At 55.2% G+C, this 18,954-nt stretch overlaps 1 protein-coding gene across 1 annotated transcript in view; it reads right to left on the minus strand.

The window, feature by feature from the left end:
* GLB1L2 (galactosidase beta 1 like 2) overlaps positions 1-18,606 on the minus strand; it is a 46,148-nt gene extending 27,542 nt beyond the window's left edge. The window contains exons 1-5 of the mRNA XM_024131185.1: positions 18,527-18,606; positions 6,705-6,902; positions 5,317-5,385; positions 4,513-4,608; positions 2,136-2,244 (exon numbers count right to left, since the gene is read on the minus strand). Of these exons, the coding sequence (XP_023986953.1) occupies positions 2,136-2,244; positions 4,513-4,608; positions 5,317-5,385; positions 6,705-6,902; positions 18,527-18,576 (522 nt within the window). The 5' untranslated portion in view covers positions 18,577-18,606. The remainder of the gene's footprint in view (positions 1-2,135; positions 2,245-4,512; positions 4,609-5,316; positions 5,386-6,704; positions 6,903-18,526) is intronic.
* Positions 18,607-18,954: the final 348 nt, after the last annotated feature.

Below are 18,954 nucleotides of genomic sequence, written 5' to 3' on the forward strand. Positions count from 1 at the left end.
TAAAGAAGATGTGGCACATATATACAATGGAATATTACTCAGCCATAAAAAGAAACGAAATTGAGTTATTTGTAGTGAGGTGGATGGACCTAGAGTCTGTCATACAGAGTGAAGTAAGTCAGCAAGAGAAAGACAAATACTGTATGCTAACACATATATATGGAATCTAAGAAAAAAAAATTGTCATGAAGAACCTAGGAGTAAGACGGGAATAAAGACACAGACCTACTAGAGAATGGACTCGAGGATATGGGGAGGGGGAAGGGTAAGCTGTGATGAAGAGAGAGAGTGGCATGGACATCTACACACTACCAAACGTAAAGTAGATAGCTAATGGGAAGCAGCTGCATAGCACAGGGAGATCAGCTCGGTGCTTTGTGACCACCTAGAGGGGTGGGATAGGGAGGATGGGAGGGAGGGAGACGCAAGAGGGAAGAGATATAGGAACATATGTATATGTATAACTGATTCACTTTGTTGTAAAGCAGAAACTAACACACCGTTGTAAAGCAATTATACTCCAATAAAGATGTAAAAAAAAAACAAAAAAACACCTAAGCGTCCACTGATTAATGAACGGATAAAGCAAAACAGTATATACGTGCAATGGAATCTCACTCAGCCTTAAAAAGGAAAGAAATTCTGACCTATGCCACAACATGGATAAACCTTGAAGACAGTGCACTCAGTGAAACAAGCCAGTCACCCAAGGACAAGTACTGTATGATTCTACTTAGATGAGGTCATTAGAGGGGTCAAATTCACAGAGACAGAAAGTAGAATGGTGGGTGCCAGGGCTACGTAGAAGGGAGAATGGGAGTTCGTGTTTAACACATTCTTGACGGGAGACATATTATGGTCACAGGCGTTAGTTTCTGCAAAAATCCCCCGGTCAATAATGTGTTAATGGGGACAGTTTCAGTTCTGGAGATGACGGTGGTGACAGCTGCACAACAATGTGAATGCACTTAATGCCACTGAACTGGACACTTAAAAATGCTTAAAATGGTAAATTTTGTTATGTATATTTAACCGTAATAAAAAAATAATTGTTATACCCAGAAAAAAATTTTTTTTAATGGATTGGGGATGCCCTTTCCATGCTTAAGAATGCTTCTGGGCCATATTCGTGACACAGCCTCCACGCCCACGCCCACCCAGCCTACTACAACTCACTGAATCACCTCGGTAATCCCATCTTCCTTGTAAAAGTCTAGGCTAATACTTTTCCTAGCTTCTTGCTTCTTTCATAACTGGGGCTGCCAGATTTAGTAAATAAAAATACAAGACACCCAGTTATACTACGTGAATTTACAATGAATAATTTTTAAATAAGCAATAAATTTTTTTAACGTTAAGTATGTCCCATGCAATATTTAGGATATATGTTAATAAAAAAAAATTATTCCTTGCTTATCTGAAGTTCACATTGAACTGGGTATCCTGCATTTTATTTGCCTACCCTACAAATGATCAACGGTTCCCTTGATCTATGTGTGCTGTGAGTATCCCAAACCACTGACTCAAAAACAATTTTTATCGATGAACTAATATTTTACTGATGTACAAATTTCTCAGTGTCACACTTACAGACGCAATTGAGTTAATTATTCCCATTCCTGCTCTTTCATTGCTTCCAATTATTAGATGCCAAGTTAAGATACTTTCTCCCCAAAATGCATTTTAAGACATATGTTTTGAATAATAACCTTATACCGCGCAGCACCTTTTCGGTGGCAGAAGGATGCGCTTCGGAAAGTCATCAGTGGTAACTGTAACGACAAGATGTCCTGCCACCTCACAGGCGAGGGCCTATCCACACAAGCTCCCCTCTACCAGAGCCGGACCACTGTGCTCCTGGGATGCAGACGGGTGGGTGTTCCAGTTACCAAGGCATCAAGTGCTGCAGCCCCGGCACTGCGCCAGCAACGTCTGCATCCCACCTAAGGCAACACTGCACTAGACGGACCTCTGCAAAGACCACCATTCAAGGCCCTCCAAATGCACATCCCAGGCATTGGGGGGAAGGTGTCCCGTGTGCAAAGGGCTGCGAGCCCTGGTCCGGGAGCTTCACCTGGACTCTCTACCACCAGTGGGAGGACGGAGAGGGCAAAGAGGGGTCTGCTCGTTTTTACCTGGAGTGGCACCACCCTGACCATCAGGTGGTCAAAATAAAGGTCCACTGCTTCGGTGAAGCCCTTGTAAGTTGTTCTCAGCCTCATGTCGGGGTCCTGGAGTAACCAGCTTGAACGAAAAGGGGAGGGATGTTTAGTTTTACTGTCTGGGGGTTTGCTCTGGGCAGGGTGATGGGTGAGAGGAACCAGCTTCAGAGAGCCCAGGAGTGAGTGTGGAGACCAGTCTCCCCCCACGTCCACTCAGCCAGGCCTCGGGGCAGACACGGGCATGGATCCGGGCCTGCTTCCCACCCGAGGACACCAGCACCCGTGGCCATTCTAGTTCCGATTCATGGCTATGGGTCTGGCTGCCAGTCAGAGAGAGAAAAGCTTTTCATTGAACCCAAGGCCCATTTTTCAAGCATCGACACTAGAGTCTCATCACAAAGGGGTCAGAAATCACTGGGACTGGAGGACACAGGTGCCACCTTCCAGGGTCACCCAGAAAAAGGAGCCTGAACCGGCAGCCGAGAAGCTAGGCCCGGTCTCCCCGCTCTGGTCGAGCTGCCCCCATTTCCATCAGCCTCATCAGGATTCAGAGCTCAGCTCAGGGGAGGAGCTCCTGCAACCTGTCTGTAGCGATCACACTCGCCAGGTAAACACAGAGCGTGACTCCCAGAACTGCAGTCAAGGTATTCTCCCTTCTCATTCCCAATTCTGAGAAACACTTATATTTTCTTACAAAAGGCCTGAGGCTTCTCTCGTCCTGATCTGCAAGAAGTGAACAGGCTCAGAAAACTACCAATTTGTGTCAGGTAACCGTGGACGAGGAGAGCGCAGTCTCCTCTGGTCTGACACCTCACGTCCATCGCACGCGGACAGCTCGGGTTTCCCGTCCCCACTGGGGTTCTGCCCGTTTCCAGCGCGCCCAGCTCGGCCTCCCGGGGGTGCCCACCCACGAGCCCTTCCCTCACGCAACAGGACCTGAGTGAACAGGTGGGTGCAGGGAGGTCTGAGCTGCTTCTCAGCTCAGACTTAATCCGTCCTCGTCCTGGGCCCGAGCCCGGGGACATCGCTGACACACGGGTTTCTAATCCGCAGGGGTGGTGAGGCCGTTGTGGCTGCGTGAGCCTTGTCGGGGGCCCCTCGCCGAGCAGGATGGCCCAGCGACAGAGAAGGGATCCTGGGTAGCGAGGCAGTGGAGGGGGCCGGCCTGAGCCCAGGGAGGGCCCAGGTCGCCCTGGAGATGAGAGCGAGGCTGGTCGGAGGAGGCAAAGCACCATCTTTCCCTCCAGGGCGGCGGGGCTGGGGGAGGGGAAGCCAAGGGCCGGAGGCTGGGAGGACAGAACCCCGTGCCTGTCAACAGAAAACCCTTCTGCTGGACACCAGTGGTAGTAATGACTAGGACGAGGGCCGGCCATGGTGCCAGTTGATCCCTCCCAACTCCTGACCTGACCACAGACACGCTACTGACCCCCTGGAGACCACACCCCAAGGTAATTCATCAGGGCCTGAGATCTGAAGATGAAAGCTAGAACTAAAACAACTTGTTTCTCTTCTACTTTGTCAAAACGCTTGCCCTTTTAAAAAATGCTTGCTAACATCCCTAAGAAACAGAAGGACGGATTTGACTCTTCCCATGTTTCAGAAAGTGAGGCCCATCTGAGCAGACATGACCTGACAGAGGGCCAGCCCCGTGTCCGCGCAGAGAAGCCATGTGGAATTTGAGGAGGACAGTAACTTTTTTTTTTTTTTTTTTTGCAGTACGCGGGCCTCTCACTGTCGGGGCCTCTCCCGTTGCGGAGCACAGGCTCCGGACGCGCAGGCTCAGCGGCCACGGCTCACGGGCCCAGCCGCTCCGTGGCACGTGGGATCTTCCCGGACCGGGGCACGAACCCGCGTCCCCTGCATCGGCAGGCAGACTCACAACCAGTGCGCCACCAGGGAAGCCCAGGACAGTAACTTTGACATCGCTTACAATGACGCCCTTTGGCTGCCACTCACTCTGAAAAGGAACTTCAGCACAGAATGAAAAATATAGGTTAACAGCAAAATTAAACCTACGTTGGTGCTTAGCATTTTGCACAAGAGCACAGGACCACTCCGGCCACAGCTGAGGCCCCCGGCCCCGCTCCCTCCCGGAAAAGAACACGAGCAGCTGACGCTTCCCCTCCGCCGCACACTCCTGGCTGCACGACCAAGACCCGCATCTCCTCGGTGAACCAGCGGCTCGGGGACTGGGGCGGCACCAGCCCCTCAGCGCATCACCACCACCCGCGTTTCCCCGGGACGACGCGCGCGCGGGGAGACACAGGACAGGCGCTGCTATCGTCAGACTGCACTACAGCGTCAGCACCGCTCCACTCGGGACACAGCTGAGGCCCCCGGCCCCGCTCACCTGGGCAGGCCCCCGAGGTCCATCTCACTGCAGATGTAGGGGCCCGGACGCAGGATCACCCACAGCCCCACCTCCGCGGCCAACAGGACGAAGGCCCTGGGGGGTCAGTGTCGCCGACTCTCAGGCCTCGGAGCCGAGGGGGGACGGCCCAGCACCACCGCAGGGCAGAGCTGCCGCCCCCTCCCCTCGCCCGCCCTCCCCTCCCCTCCCCTCCCCCGGGGGGCTGGGGGCGCTGAGGGCAGGATGCGACCCCCAGCAGAGCAGGGAACGCCCAGCCGGGTCACAGCAGCGGCCCCCAGCCTAGGACGTCGGCACAGCACCTCGGGGGGCACAGGGGTCCCGACGGGGAGCCTGAGCCCGCCGGCCCCCCACCCCGGCGGTGGCAGGACCACCCTGCAGAGCAGGGCCCACCTGGGGGATGGGGCCCCTCTGGGCCGCAGCGAAGAGGTCTGGGCGCAGGGCAGGCAGGCCCGGGCCCCCGGGGGTAAGGGGGTCATGGCTGGAGAGCGCGCGGGTCCTGAGAACAGGCTGCAGACCCCAGGCTCCCTGTGATCCCACGGCAGAGCCCAGGTGCTCCTGGGGATCCCAGCCACCCCAGGAGCCCCCGCACCGCCCTGCCCCGGGCCGGGTCGTAGCAGCAGGGGCACCTACTCCAGGTCCAGGTTCCCAGAGAAGTCGAATTTGCCTCTTTCCGGCTCGTGGAGGTTCCACGGAACGTAGCTGTGGTAGAAGAGTGGGAGCTACAATAAGATGTTTTTATTTCTTTCCTCCGATTGCTAGGTTCGTAGCAGCAGGGGCACCTACTCCAGGTCCAGGTTCCCAGAGAAGTCGAATTTGCCTCTTTCCGGCTCGTGGAGGTTCCACGGAACGTAGCTGTGGTAGAAATGATAATTACCGGCATGAGTTCTCCACTTATCCCGCTCTGTCTCCCAAATGAGCACCTCCGTCCCTAAAACCCCTCACAATGGTTGAAGATGTATTTCTTAGGTACATTGCCTTAGTGGTGTCAAGCTGGAACCGAGAACACACTGAAGAGACCTGGGGCCTCGGAGAAGCCAGGCAGGCCGTCTCCCTGGAAAGGGGGAGAGAAGGCCCAGGAGGCCTGGGTGACTCCTTCCCCCACCCCTCCCATCAGCCTCTCTCCTCCTCAAAGAAAAAGAAGTCACTTTATAGGAAGATCAGTTACACGTGGGACAGTCTGGGCCCTGGGCCCTTTGCTGCAGGACCTGCACCGGGACAAACGTCTCCTCCAACAGCAGATACAAAGAAACTATGAGGGACTAAAAATAACTGCAGGCCTGCGCAGGGGGCAAATTATCAACCACAAGGTACAAAAAGGCCACAAACCCAACTAACACTTCTGGGGTGTTGGGGGCAAAAGCAGAGTCTGGTGCACGATCCCTGCACACACAGCACCAAGGGGGCAGGCAGACCACCTAAGCCGCCCCTCCGGCCGGACCCCTGGACCTGCCCCACCCTCACCCCATTTAAGGGAGCAGCCTGGCCCCCTCCGGGAGCAGCGAGGGCAGCTGTTACTTGTTCTCCCTCCCTGTGCTGCAGAACGAGTCCCAGTCAAGCCTTGCCTGAGTTCCTCGCGTGGCCTCCTATCAAATTCTATTGATTAAAGAGTCCAAGAACCCTAGTCGGTAACAAAAGTAGGGTAAGAAGAAACCCTAATCATCAGTCTTATTTTTAAAGAAGACTCCAGAATTCCAAACCTTGGAACAGGACAGAGGTTCTTACTCTGAAGAAAGAATAAGGAAAGGAAGGTTGCAAACCGCGTGGGCTATGCTGGAGAGGTGTACACGCCCCTACTGTAGACACGCGAGGTGGAGGGCCGGTTGAAAGACTATTTGTGATTCCTTAACCACCTGCTGCGTGTACACTGGCCTCCCTCACTGGGCTCCTTCAGCCAGTGTCACTCTTTCTGACCCCAGCCCATGCCCAGTCCCCACCGCCTCGGCCCCCTGACAGTGTGTGGTGGGGAGGCTGCCCCCATTCAGACCCACTCAGGGGCTGGGCTCCTGCTAATCTTTCCTCACAAAGCTCAGCCCGAAGATGCTCCTCCAGGCGGCTCAGGGGGAGGACCAAGCAGGGCTCACCCTCCCGACATGACAGAGAAGCCTGGACGCAGGCCCAGGAGACCCCCTTGGTGACGAGGCGCGGTGGCCGGGGTGTCGGGGCGCACTCACGTGGTCAGGGTGTTCAGGCCGCAGGCCTTCATCTTCAGCAGCCGGTCCCTCCAGTACTCCCGGGGCACCCGGAAGTAGTGCATGGAGCCCCCGAAGATCCAGAAGGCCGAGTCCTCCAGCATGAAGTTCTGCCCTTTGGCCTGCAGCCCCAAGCGCCGATGCCGCAGCCACAAGGGGGTCAGCCTGTGCCAGTCCACCCTGCAGGGAGCACAGGCAGCCTCAGTGCCCATCCTTGCCACCCTGGGCCTTCAGTGGGCGCCTCGGAGCCAGGCTTCCCCACCTCCTTCTCCAGCCCCCCGCAACCCTTCCCGAGCGGACCTGTGCCGGGCAGCCAGACTCGGCACCACGCATTCTCTGCACCACCCAGACTCGGCCCCACGCAGACTCGGCCCCACCCAGACTCGGCACCACGCAGACTCGGCACCACCCAGACTCGGCCCCACGCAGACTCGGCCCCACCCAGACTCGGTCCCACGCAGACTCGGCCCCACGCAGACTCGGCACCACCAGACTCGGCACCACGCAGACTCGGCCCCACCCAGACTCGGCCCCACGCAGACTCGGCACCACCAGACTCGGCCCCACGCAGACTCGGCCCCACCCAGACTCGGCCCCACACAGACTCGGCCCCACACAGACTCGGCACCACCAGACTCGGCCCCACCCAGACTCGGCCCCACGCAGACTCGGCACCACCCAGACTCGGCCCCACCCAGACTCGGCGCCACGCAGACTCGGCCCCACCCAGACTCGGCACCACGCAGACTCGGCACCACCAGACTCGGCCCCACGCAGACTCGGCCCCACCCAGACTCGGCACCACGCAGACTCTGCACCACCCATACCCCCAGCGCATGTGGCCCGCCAGGAACACGACAGACTCAGCCTTCAACATGGAGGCTGTGCTCACAGGAGGGAAGTCAGGGCACACACAGCACAGGGAGGAGGTTCTTGGGGCCGAGAAGCTGCCTTCAGGTGCCGGGGCTGGGGGGACTCGGGGGCAGATACGGGTGCCTACAGTGGCCCGCGCGGCTAGGCTATCTGACACACATCAAAGCAGCAGCTACCTGACACAGTACCTCCGAGTCACCTCAGGGTCACAGCCACCGGGCTGGAGGTGCAGATACCTGGAAAGAGGTACCGGTTAGAAACGGTGTCTGCTCATTGACCGAATTTCCAGGTCTTAATTGTTACACCTGGAGAAGGAGTGCTGGCCGAGGGGCGCCTGAGCAGGACAGGGAGCCCCCGACCCGGGAGGGCTGCCAGGAGGTGAGTCCCCAAAAAGCGCCTCTTGGTGTCTTGTGGGTTGGCCAGGGGGAGGCCCTCACATGACCCCTGTGACTCGGGGCTCCGAGAACCTCTCCCTTTCTTCTCCACCCCGTCTCCTGATGGCCCAGAGAGAAGCAGCAAGAGAAGCTGGAGATTTAGGAAAGTTGGAGACAGAAAACCAAAAGTGAGTTGGGGCAAAAGCAAATTTCAGTTGGTACCTTCTCCTTTGCTTGAAAAAGGTCCTGGACTTCCCTGGTGACGCAGTGGTTAAGAATCCGCCTGCCAGTGCAAGGGACTCGGGTTCGATCCCTGGTCCAGTAAGATCCCACATACCACGGAGCAACTAATCCCGTGTGCCACAACTACTGAGCCTGCGCTCTAGAGCCCGTGAGCCACAACTACTGAAGCCCGTGCACCTAGAGCCGGTGCTTCACAACAAGAGAGGCCACAGCAGTGAGAAGCCCGCACACCTCAACGAAGAGTAGCCCCCGCTCGCTGCAACTAGAGAAAGTCCGCGCGTAGCAACGAAGACCCAACGCAGCCGCAAAAATTAATTAATTAATTAAAATTAAAAGGCCCCTGCATCACTTCTGTTCTTTCCATTCATTTTGAAACAAAAGCTAAGATAACACGCTGATTGAAAGAGACACGGGAGAACCAGACATGGGCTGAGGCAGTCTTCAAAGGGACTACTCGAGCCTCGCCGGCCAGGTGCACCATGCGGATGCACCATCCTCCGGCTCTCTCCCCTCCTCCACCACCAGCCACCAGCACCGGCTTCTCCTCTGCCCACACGCCAAGGGCTTGAGCTCTGACCGTCCATGGGAGAGGAAGTGTGCACGGCCCACCGCAGCCCGTGCTCCTCAGCTGTGCAGGCCGGGGTGGTGTCACCGCCTGGTCCTCGCTGAGGTCGGGACAGAAACTGAGATGCCTCCCCAGTGACGAGAGCGACTGCACATCTGCAGAAACTAATCGTCACGGGCTGGGGCAGGTACAGCCACTATGGAGAACAGTATGGAGGTTCCTTAAAAAACTAAAAATAGAACTACCATATGACCCAGCAATCCCACTCCTGGGTATATACCTGGAGAAAACCATAATTCAAAAAGACACATAGGGTTTCCCTGGTGGCGCAGTGGTTGAGAGTCCGCCTGCTGATGCAGGAGACACAGGTTTGTGTCCCGGTCCGGGAGGGTCCCACGTGCCGCGGAGCGGCTGGGCCCGTGAGCCATGGCCGCTGAGCCTGCGCGTCCGGAGCCTGTGCTCCGCAACGGGAGAGGCCACAACAGTGAGAGGCCCGCGTACCGCAAAAAAAAAAAAAAAAAAAAAAAGACACATGCACCCCAACGTTCATCATAGCACTATTTACAATAGCCAGGACGTGGAAGCAAACTAAATGTCCGACAGATGAATGGATAAAGAAGATGTGGTACATACATACAATGGAATACTACTTCGTCATAAAAAGGAATGAAATAATGCCACCTACAGCAATATGGATGGACCTAGAGATTATCATACTGAATGAAGTAAGTCAGACACAGAAAGACAAATATCACGATATTGCTTATATGCGGAATCTTAAAAAAACGGTACAAATGAACTTATTTACAAAGCAGAAGTAAAGTCACGGATGTAGAAAACAAACTTATAGTTACCAGGAGATAACGGGAGGGAGGGATAAATTGGAAGATTGGGATGGACATATACACACTACTGTATATAAAATAGATAACTAGTAAGAACCTGCTGTATAGCACAGGGAACTCTACTCAATACCCTGTAATGGCCTATATGAGAAAAGAATAAAAAAAAAAGAGTGGATATATGTATATGTATAATTGATTCACTTTGCTGTACACCTGAAACTAACACAACATTGTAAATCAACTATACTCCAATAAAGTTTTTTTTAATTAAAAAGAACATTTTTTTTAAAGGCTCGGGGTGGGGACTTCCCCAGTGGTTCAATGGTTAAGACTTCCTTCCAATGCAGGAGGTGCGGGTTCAATCCCTGGTTGGAGAACTAAGATCCCACATGCCGCGGGGTGTGGCCAAAAACTAAAGAAAGAAAGAAAGGCTGGGGCAGTTTTTTGTATATTTTTTCTCTCCATTTTCTTTTTCTAGCAATTTGTTTTTATTGTATTTCACCAAGTAACAGGTTGAGAAGCTGAGAAGCGTAGCTCCAGACAGGAACAATGGGCTGGCCTCAGGCAGCTGTGGTCACGGAGACGGAGGACAAGCACGCTGACCAGTGCAATGTACCAGCGTGGGGCCCAAGTGGATGCAGATGTGGGAGCGGCCAGAGCACATGCAGTCTCCACTGTGGCCTCCCTGGCGCCCAGCTAGACTCAGCTACACCAGAGGTAGGGGGGTTTGCGTGCAGCCACGATGGTTCTCAGAGCTGGCAGCATACCTGAATCCCTGGTAAACTTTTAAAAACAACTGAAGCCCAGGCTGCACCGCAGACCAATGAACTCCCTCTGGAGGTGGGCACAGGCACTGGTCCTAGAAAGATCCTCAGGGCAAGGCTGAGAGCCGCTGGCCGGGGTTGAGCTTTTCACAGGGGCCGGGGGCCCCGGATGGCCAGACACAGGACCGCAGTATGCCAAGAGGGCGGAAGGTGCCACAGACATCACTGGCCACTTGGGAATTTGTCTAGAGCCAGTCCTGGACAAAGGAAACTGTTTCCACCTAGTCTCCTTCTCAGCCCCAGCACCCAACACCCTCAACCGCAGCTGCGGATGCCAGCTCTGCTGCATCATCGCAGGAATGGTCGTCTGTGGAGAACCTGGCAACCTAGCACTGATTTCTTTCTCCAAAAAGTTCCACCTTCCAAGTGACTTAAAATGACAATTCAGAATACAGTTCTCCCAAAGGACCACAGACGTGGGGATGAAAACAAATGCAGGATCTTTGAGAGGAGGGTCTGGACGGGAGCCCTGGCCCTCCCCTTGGTAGCGCCGTCCCCATGGGTAACGGACCCTGGCTCCGAGGGCATGATCTTCCCCTGTAACACGGGGCCATCACCTGTCCTGACTGCTCACAAGGGCTGCATGAGGATCAGACACCAGGGAAATGCAACAGAAGGGCCTGTGACATGCTCCTCCTCACCAGCTGTGTCCGGCACGTTCTTCTGTGAGGCATATAGCGAGGGGCTTAACAAGACCGGTTATAAAAGATGTTTCTCACAAGCCAAAAAAAAAAGCATCTTCTCACTACTTGAAATAAATTTATTTTAACACACTTTGCAATTAGAATAACTTGAGTGGATTTTTTTTAATGTCCCTAATATGAAATAATCCCAATCTTTCCCTTCTTTCCCGTTTAATTCAGTGTCTAATTATATTTTACGTGCTGGACTTTGTGCCAAGCCATCTTACTCCAATTTGCAAATTTCACGGTGAAAGCTCTGTCCACTGGGATGCGGTCAGAAGCCAGGGGCCCGCAAACTCCAGCCGTGGCCTCGTGCCTGTGTGCAGCCTGCAAGCTGAGAATGGTTTTCACATTTTAAACGGTTGAAACAAAATCAAAAGAAGAGTACTTTGGGACATAAAACAATTGTATGAACTTGACATTTCAACGTCCGTAAGTAGTTTCATGGATAACCCGCCACGCGTCTATGTATTGTCTGTGCTGCTTTGGGGCTCAGCGAAGTCGATGCGACAGACAGCACGGTCTGCAAAGCTGGAGACGTTTAACACCCGGGCCTCTGCTGCCGACCCAGCCCTGGAGGACGAGGCCCTGGATGGCAAAAGGAGACCTAGGGGCCCCGTGTCCGCCCCTCGCCTGGCTGCCCGGCCTGTGCCTTCCTCTGCACAAGCCCCTGACTATTCCAGCTGTGTCTGAGGCACCCGCAGCTCACGCACAGCGGAGTGTGCTCTCCTTGGGTTTTGACCGTATCTTCCCCAAAGAACGCACCCTGCCTTCATGCTTTCACGGTCCGCAGGCTTCCTGCCCTTCAGCCTCACCTGCCCGCCCCCGGCCCAGCCCAGGTGAGAATGTCTCTCCCTTCTCCCTTCTCCCTCCTCCCTTGTCCCTCCTCCCTCCTCCCTCTCCCTCTCCATCTGTGAGAGCCTCCCTCCCCACACCAGGCAGATGCAAAGGTGCAGGCGGGGAGGGGGCTCTCTGGGACCCCCTCATTCCAACACAGTCCCTGCTGGTGACACACACTCATGGTCTGTCCCCCAGTGGACGACTAGCCATTAGGCACCTCTGCCTCCTGGTTCGGTACCTGCACCTGGAACTCGTTAGAAATGCGGACACTTAGGCCTTACCTGAGACCTACTGAATCAGAGTCTGCATTTTAACCTGACCCCGGGGGTAAAGTCTGAGAAGCAGTAACCTGCATCTTCTCCTTTGATATACGTGTATATACAGTCTCCTCCTGGATGGAGCTTCCCTTTGCCGGTTTTTTTTATATCCTATCATTTTCTAGATTAAAAAAATTTTTTCCTCTCAGTGCTTATTAAGAGGCATGAAATTAACACTGCAAGCCACAAAAGCTAGAGCTGTCATCAAATTCCAAATTCTGGAGAACTCAACTGCTTCTGAGGATTTTCTTGTAGGTAACTAGGCAAGTTCTTGATACATTAATAAAAGGGATGAATTCACTGAGAAAATGAGGATGATAAATGCTGGGTTTCTCCAAAGAATTCACCGTGAGAAAACGAGGTGATACACGTTAGAGCTTCGTAAACAACAACGTAAATGGTTATTAACACAGATAATGACCATCAGTACCGGTGCTCCTAACACTAGTAACAACCTCCAGCTTCCTGAGTAGCTAACTAGTCACAATAAAACAACCATGAGCTGTGCAGCTGGATCAGGTGAGGCCCTTCCTTCTGATGGAGGCCTGTTAGCACGGAGCCCACCTAGCCCCGGGGACCCCTACTTTCTGCTGCTTTTCCTGTGAGCAGTTCATTCCTGGTGAACTTTTCTGGTAAGAACAGGGGCCCCTGCCTTCTTTCCAGCTGGAGCTCATATTTACACTTTCTTCTAATTCCTGTCGCCTTTGTGTCTTCGATTCATTGTAGGATGAGCAGCCTTTTGGTCCAAGAATGACCTGGACAGCTGGCCTTGGCCCCAACTGACGCGGCTCCGGAGGGGCTCCTGGGAGAAGGCAGCGTGTCAGGACCCCCGGCGGGGCCCCCACCACCCTGTCGCCGCCATCCCTTCTAGGGACACAGCAGCAGGTTGTCAGGGAAATGTGAAGCAGAGATGGGGCTCTGGCTCCCCGTGGGGAGGGAGGTCGTCAGGTGGGGACGGGGGCGGGGCGGGGGGGAGGAAGGAGGCTGCCCGCACCTTACCCCATCACCGTGCAGATCCTGAGGAGGGGGCCCAGGCTGCATGTCACTGGACATGGTCACAAGTGCCGAGTGGACGCATCTGGGTGAAGACGGACAGATGAGCGGGTGACAAGCTTACCACCTCCTTCCTGTGAGGTGAGCCCAGGAAGCGATCCTCCGCTTGCGGAGAGGGTCTCCCAGGGCAGCGGCAGGTAGAAGGGCCAGATCCCTCCAGCTCCTTGAATGAGGCTGATGAGGGCCGGTCTGAGACGTCCCGGCTGAGCCAGAGGGCATCCCTGTGAGTGCCGCAGACACCGACCAGAACTGAGGTCACGGTGGGACCGGCAGGCTCTGGCTCCTGATTTGCTGGGAGAGGCCTTAATGTTTCCAAAGGGCTGGGGCCTTCCATCCAAAAGCAAGTCACTCATTCTGCAGAGATGCCTGGCCATCGTGCAGCACCCTGCAGCCTGCCCTTCCCTCCAAGGAGGCTCTGGTAGGTCAAGAATGGGTCACGCACCCGGGCTCCAGCAGGCCAAGCCAGGCAGCATCTCCTAAAGCCCGCAGGAGTTTGTATGTGAACAAGCGTTTACTAGAGGAAACCCTGAGACCCAATCGTGCAGCAACAAAAACTCCTCGTTCGAAATCAACCACATACCAACAACAAAGAGTGATCGGGTGTCACGTGACACTGCTCTCACTTCCGGGAGAATTTCCGTCGACAGCAGCATAAACAGAAAAAGTGCCAAGAGATGAAAGCTCTGTTAGCTAACCCCCCGGGCGCCCCGATGACAAGACTCTGATCTCAGAGACACTCATGGAATCAGAATAAAAGGATTTCATTAAACAGGGCACAACGTATTGCAAATAAATGGTTTTTAAAATCCAACACGTGGGACTTACCCACCGAGACAGACGAGAGCTGGGCTAGTTCTTACAGGACACAAAGACTCTACCCACACAGATTAAGTGGAATTTGCTCCTGAGCCTACAGAGCTCAGGCTGATCCAACAGAAACAGAATGCGCTATTTACTTACTTATTATAAATGTCGATCAAGATTTAAAATGAGTATCTCATACGGTCAGCAATTCTATGTACAGAAATATCTCCAACAGATATTCACTGCGACTTGGTTGGCAGCCATGGATGGCCTTCAGAAGGGGGCAGTTTAAATAACTCATGAGCCGTGAACCAACAGGGTAACGTCTACATGTCTCTATGTGCACAGAACACTCCGGAGAGAAACTGTGATCAGGGAAGCCTCTGGGCAGGGAGAGGGGTGCCCAGGGGCCAGAACTGGGGGGCCTTATCTTCCCCTTTATATTATTTGAAGATTTGATCCTCTTCCTAGATTACCTACCCACAAAATAGCCTTTGCAAGAACAATGCAATGTGCTCTTGAAAGGCACAGCCCCGCTAACCGGCCCTCGGAGGGTGAGGGTGGAAGCACGGGGCACCCACCAAGGGTCTCCGTCCACGGAGCCCTGCTGAGAAACGTCTGCTTCGTTACCGTGAGCCTCTAAGGATCCCCGGCCCTTCCATCCCAGGGGAGGCACCACATAAGGGGACTCCTTCTCAATGGCCTTTAACATCCAGAGCAATCGATTTAAGCAAAAGGTAAAACCGAGTGGAGAGGGGGCTGCAAACACCCCGCTGCTGGGTGCCAGGGCAGGGCCTGGGCTCCAGGGTCCTCTGCAGGCCCCACGCGTACTGAGACGGTCTCTCTCAGCCCCGGCATCTCCTGCCTCTTCATCAGAAGAGCATTCCAGGCGATACGATGGGAGCCAGGGTCACATCATCGAAGATGAAGTGCTTTTACTTCACTGGTGGCTCCTTCCTCGCCCCAAGGGGGAGAGGACTCCTTGGCCCACGTCCTGATGCTTGGGGGACCGAGGCTCTGGAGCTCTTAGCGCTGGTCTCCTGGGCACCCTGGTCCCTTGATCACAAATACACCTCCACTGTCCGTGCGTTCACTGAGACACTGGGTCCCCTTCCGACTCTCAACGCCCACCCTCTCCTCCGGCACAGGGGCTCAGATACCTGGCCCTCCCCTCTTCCCCACGCCTGTCAGGGGTGACATTTCCAGAGGCTGCAAGCTTCACTGCCAGAACACAAGAGGGATGGCGCTCAAAGAGCTGGAGTGTTCCAGGGGCGATGACTCAGACCCCACGCAGAGCAGCGCCCAGAACAGGCAAAGCTCATAAAATCAGTGACTTCACAGACGCCCAGGAAGGGACCTTGTGCACATGCCCCCGCAGTACGGGACCGGCCGTGATCTGGACCAGAGAAAGTGGCCTGGTTCCGTGGCTAAGGGACCTGCCCTCACTGAGGAGCCTGAGAGGCACGGGAGGAACGGGGGTCTGGAACCCAGACAAGGCAGGGCAGGAGCAGCTAAGAGACAGGCCTTCCAAAGGAGGTGGGAGGCAGGATGCGGGCGCCCACCCGGCGGGCTCTCCCGGCTGCTGACTCTGCCAGCCAACGTCTAGGGTTGGAGAGACGCAGAGCTCCTGGGTCGCTGTTCAGTGAAGCGCTGATGCTGAGAGGAAAAGTCCTGAGTGGGAACCAGGCCCAGCAGGCATTTTTGTGCTAGTGGAGAATGACAGGCTCAGAGCCGAGGTTCCTGGATCCCAAGTAACACGCTAGAGGGGGAGGCCAACCAAGACAGAGGATTACACTTCTGTAAACTCCAGAAAATGCCAACTAATACCCCGTGGCCGAAAGCAACACATCAGCGTTCGTGGGGAGGCGGGAGCAGAGAGATGCAAGAGGCACATGCACATTTCTGCGGCTGATGGATGCCTTCACTATGGTAACCGCGGTGGTAGTTCCACAGGTGGGTGGGTACGTACATCAAAACCCAGCATGACATATATACACTAATATGTATAAAATAGAGAACTCATAAGAACCTGCTGTATAAAAAAAATAATAAAATAAAATTTAAAAAAAGAAGAAGAAAAAAATATCTCAGATGTGGAAAACACAGACACACACACAAAGACCCCAGCAGACTCTACCTGCTAAACGTGCAGTTTATTGCCTGACGACTATACCGCAGTGAAGGTAAATTTTTTTTAAGACCATTGTACAAACTAAAAAACCGAAGGTTGAAATCTTCCTCAAAAGGCATCTTGGTCCTTCTGTTTCTTGGGTATGATGTAATCAAACAGCTGTGACTGACCATGAACCAGCCCAAGGTAAAGTTCACGAGAAAAACAAAAGCCGCAACCCAGCAGCCCCTCCCCCACCCAAACACCTGCCTTCTGACCCTGACAGCTCAGGGGCGAGGCCGCTGGCTGAGCAGCCAGTCCCTGTGTGACCTCTGTGGCACTGGTCACACCCACGTTCCCTACAACAGCTGGGAGCTGGGCCCCCACTCAGCTCATGACCCGGTCACCTTAGCGTAAGGCAGGAAAGAGGGAGCAACAAAGAAGGTGCTGGCTCTGTGGCCTCCACACACAGTCCTCGGTGCCCAGCCAAGCTGGACAGCAGGAACTGGGCAAAAGGCATCCGTGACGTGATACAGTCCGAACGGTGCCCGGAAGACAAGTACTCCAGAGGACCCTGAGAGGTGGCCCTGAACTAATTCAGAGCTTCTCTGGCCTCTATCTTACCTGCTGAGAAAGACAGCACAGCAGGAAAAGCCACGTCTTTCCTAAACATGCCAAAACTCTTCCAGGGCGTGAGTCCCAGCCATTCACCCTCTCTGCTGCTGTTCCCGGGTGGCCCCACAAGCCCCCCCAACCTACCCTTCCTGCGGCCACTCCACCAGGTGGGGACACATTCGCTCACCTGCGACAGCCCGTGCTTCTGCACCTTCTGTCCCTCCAGACACCAACAAGTACCAGCCTCCTTCCTGCACCCGCTCCTGCAGACCGTCGGGGTGTACTACCTGGCCCATCTCAAGCCCCTCGGAGCCACCCTTCACGGTGACCTGTGTGGGTTCCCTGCATGGGCTGCCACATCCCTGACCTCCAAACACAAGGCACATGCTCCTCGCACACCTCGGGCCTGCCTCCCTGGGGGTGTGGGCTCCTGGATACCGGGCTGTATGCCAGAGGCTCCTGCTGTGTCTCCTCGGAGGAATCCCTCCCGGGTGTGCAGCAGCCTTGCGTCTACAAGAGCCAGGGCCAGTCCTCAGAGGAAGGGCTAGGATCAGAGACAGGATGGCAGAGCCTTGGGAACAACTGGGAAAACAAGATGCCTCCTAAGTTTGCTGAGCCCAGAGGGAGAAGAGCACCATCTCCTTCTCCCAACAACCCTGTGACACCCTCCCTGTGACACCCTCCCTGTGATCTCCAAAACAAAGATGACGCCTAAGTCTTGGAAAGGCGTAAACGGAAAGAGTTCTCTCCCTCCCAAACGTCCCTATCTCCCAGAGGAAGTCCAGAGAAGCCACGAGGGGGGCAGAGAGAAGCAGAAGATAAAGCTGAGGGTGGAGTGCCTGCCGCAGGTCCACGGGCTCAGCCTTCAGCTTCCATGCTAACTTCCCTGCCAAAGCCCCTGACGCTGCTGGCCTGCCTTCCCAGCGACACTGGAGGTTTTGAACATGGAAAGTGCCAGGCATCGACCTGAAAAATAGGGTCACAGCTGCAGCATCCTGTAGACAGACACAGTTTAGGAAAATTCTAGGCTCGGGCACCCACACAGGCAGTGGGTAAATCATTCTATCACTAAACGCACTCCCAGATAACTCTTTGTAAGGGAGGGGGGAGAATGGGAAGAGGGGTGAGCTGGTGACTGGAGGGAGGGTGGAGAGAGAAGACACATCATTCCGAGAACGGGGCAACTACACCCAAAGCCAGGGGCTTGGAGGTCCCGTGGGACAGCGACCTCGTGACCGTAGCTGGGAGCCCCTGGAGCTCTGGCCTCTGCCGAACAGAGAAGCCTCGCAGCAGGCTTGGCAGGAAATGTGGGGACCTGGGAGAAGAGCTGGGGATCTGGGGCTCAGCAGGAGGGCTAGGGGCGCATGGAGCTGGGACTGTCGGAGAAGGGTCTCAAGGCCAGTTCTGCGGACCTCCCGCGGAAAAGGATGGGGAGCCCTGCGTACAGACGCCCGGGGACCGGGAGCGCAGCGCCGGCGTCACCCAGGGCGCTGGGGGCGCAGAGGACCGGGCGCCGGCGCTCCAGATCAGACGGGACCAGAAGGCCGTCCCCGTGGGGACTCGGGCTCCGCGGGCGGCTGTGCGCGCGCTCCCGGGCCGGCTCCCCCGGCGCGAGGGGAGGCGAGAAAGCAGGTGTGCAGGACAGGGCGTCTGCTCACCTGCGGAGCACCAGGAAGCTCAAGATCACCAGCAGCAGCAGTCCGAGCATGCGGACGGGCCTCCGCCGGACGTTCCACTTAGGCATCGCGCGTCCGCAGCACCTGGACCCGCTTGCTTTCCAACCCTGACTCTGTGCGGAAAGTCGGCGCGGGGGCGGGGCCGCGCGCTGGTCGCCGGGGCAACGGGCCGCCGCTCGCCCCGCCCCCCAGCGCTCATTGCATGCAGCCCGAGGACGCGCGGGAGAGTGCAGACGGTGGCCCTTGCCGTTTCCAGCCATACCCTCCCCCAGGATGAATAAAATTCTTATTCTGGCACAGAATTATGTCACAGAGGAGGCTGTGTAATATGTGGGCAAAATGTATGCTTTCTAGCAATCACAAACCCACCTAATCCCAAGAACAAAATTCAGATTTTACTGAAAGAAAAT

The sequence above is a fragment of the Physeter macrocephalus genome, chromosome 16, assembly GCF_002837175.3.
Source record: "Physeter macrocephalus isolate SW-GA chromosome 16, ASM283717v5, whole genome shotgun sequence".
NCBI classification, from domain to species: Eukaryota; Metazoa; Chordata; class Mammalia; order Artiodactyla; family Physeteridae; genus Physeter; species Physeter macrocephalus.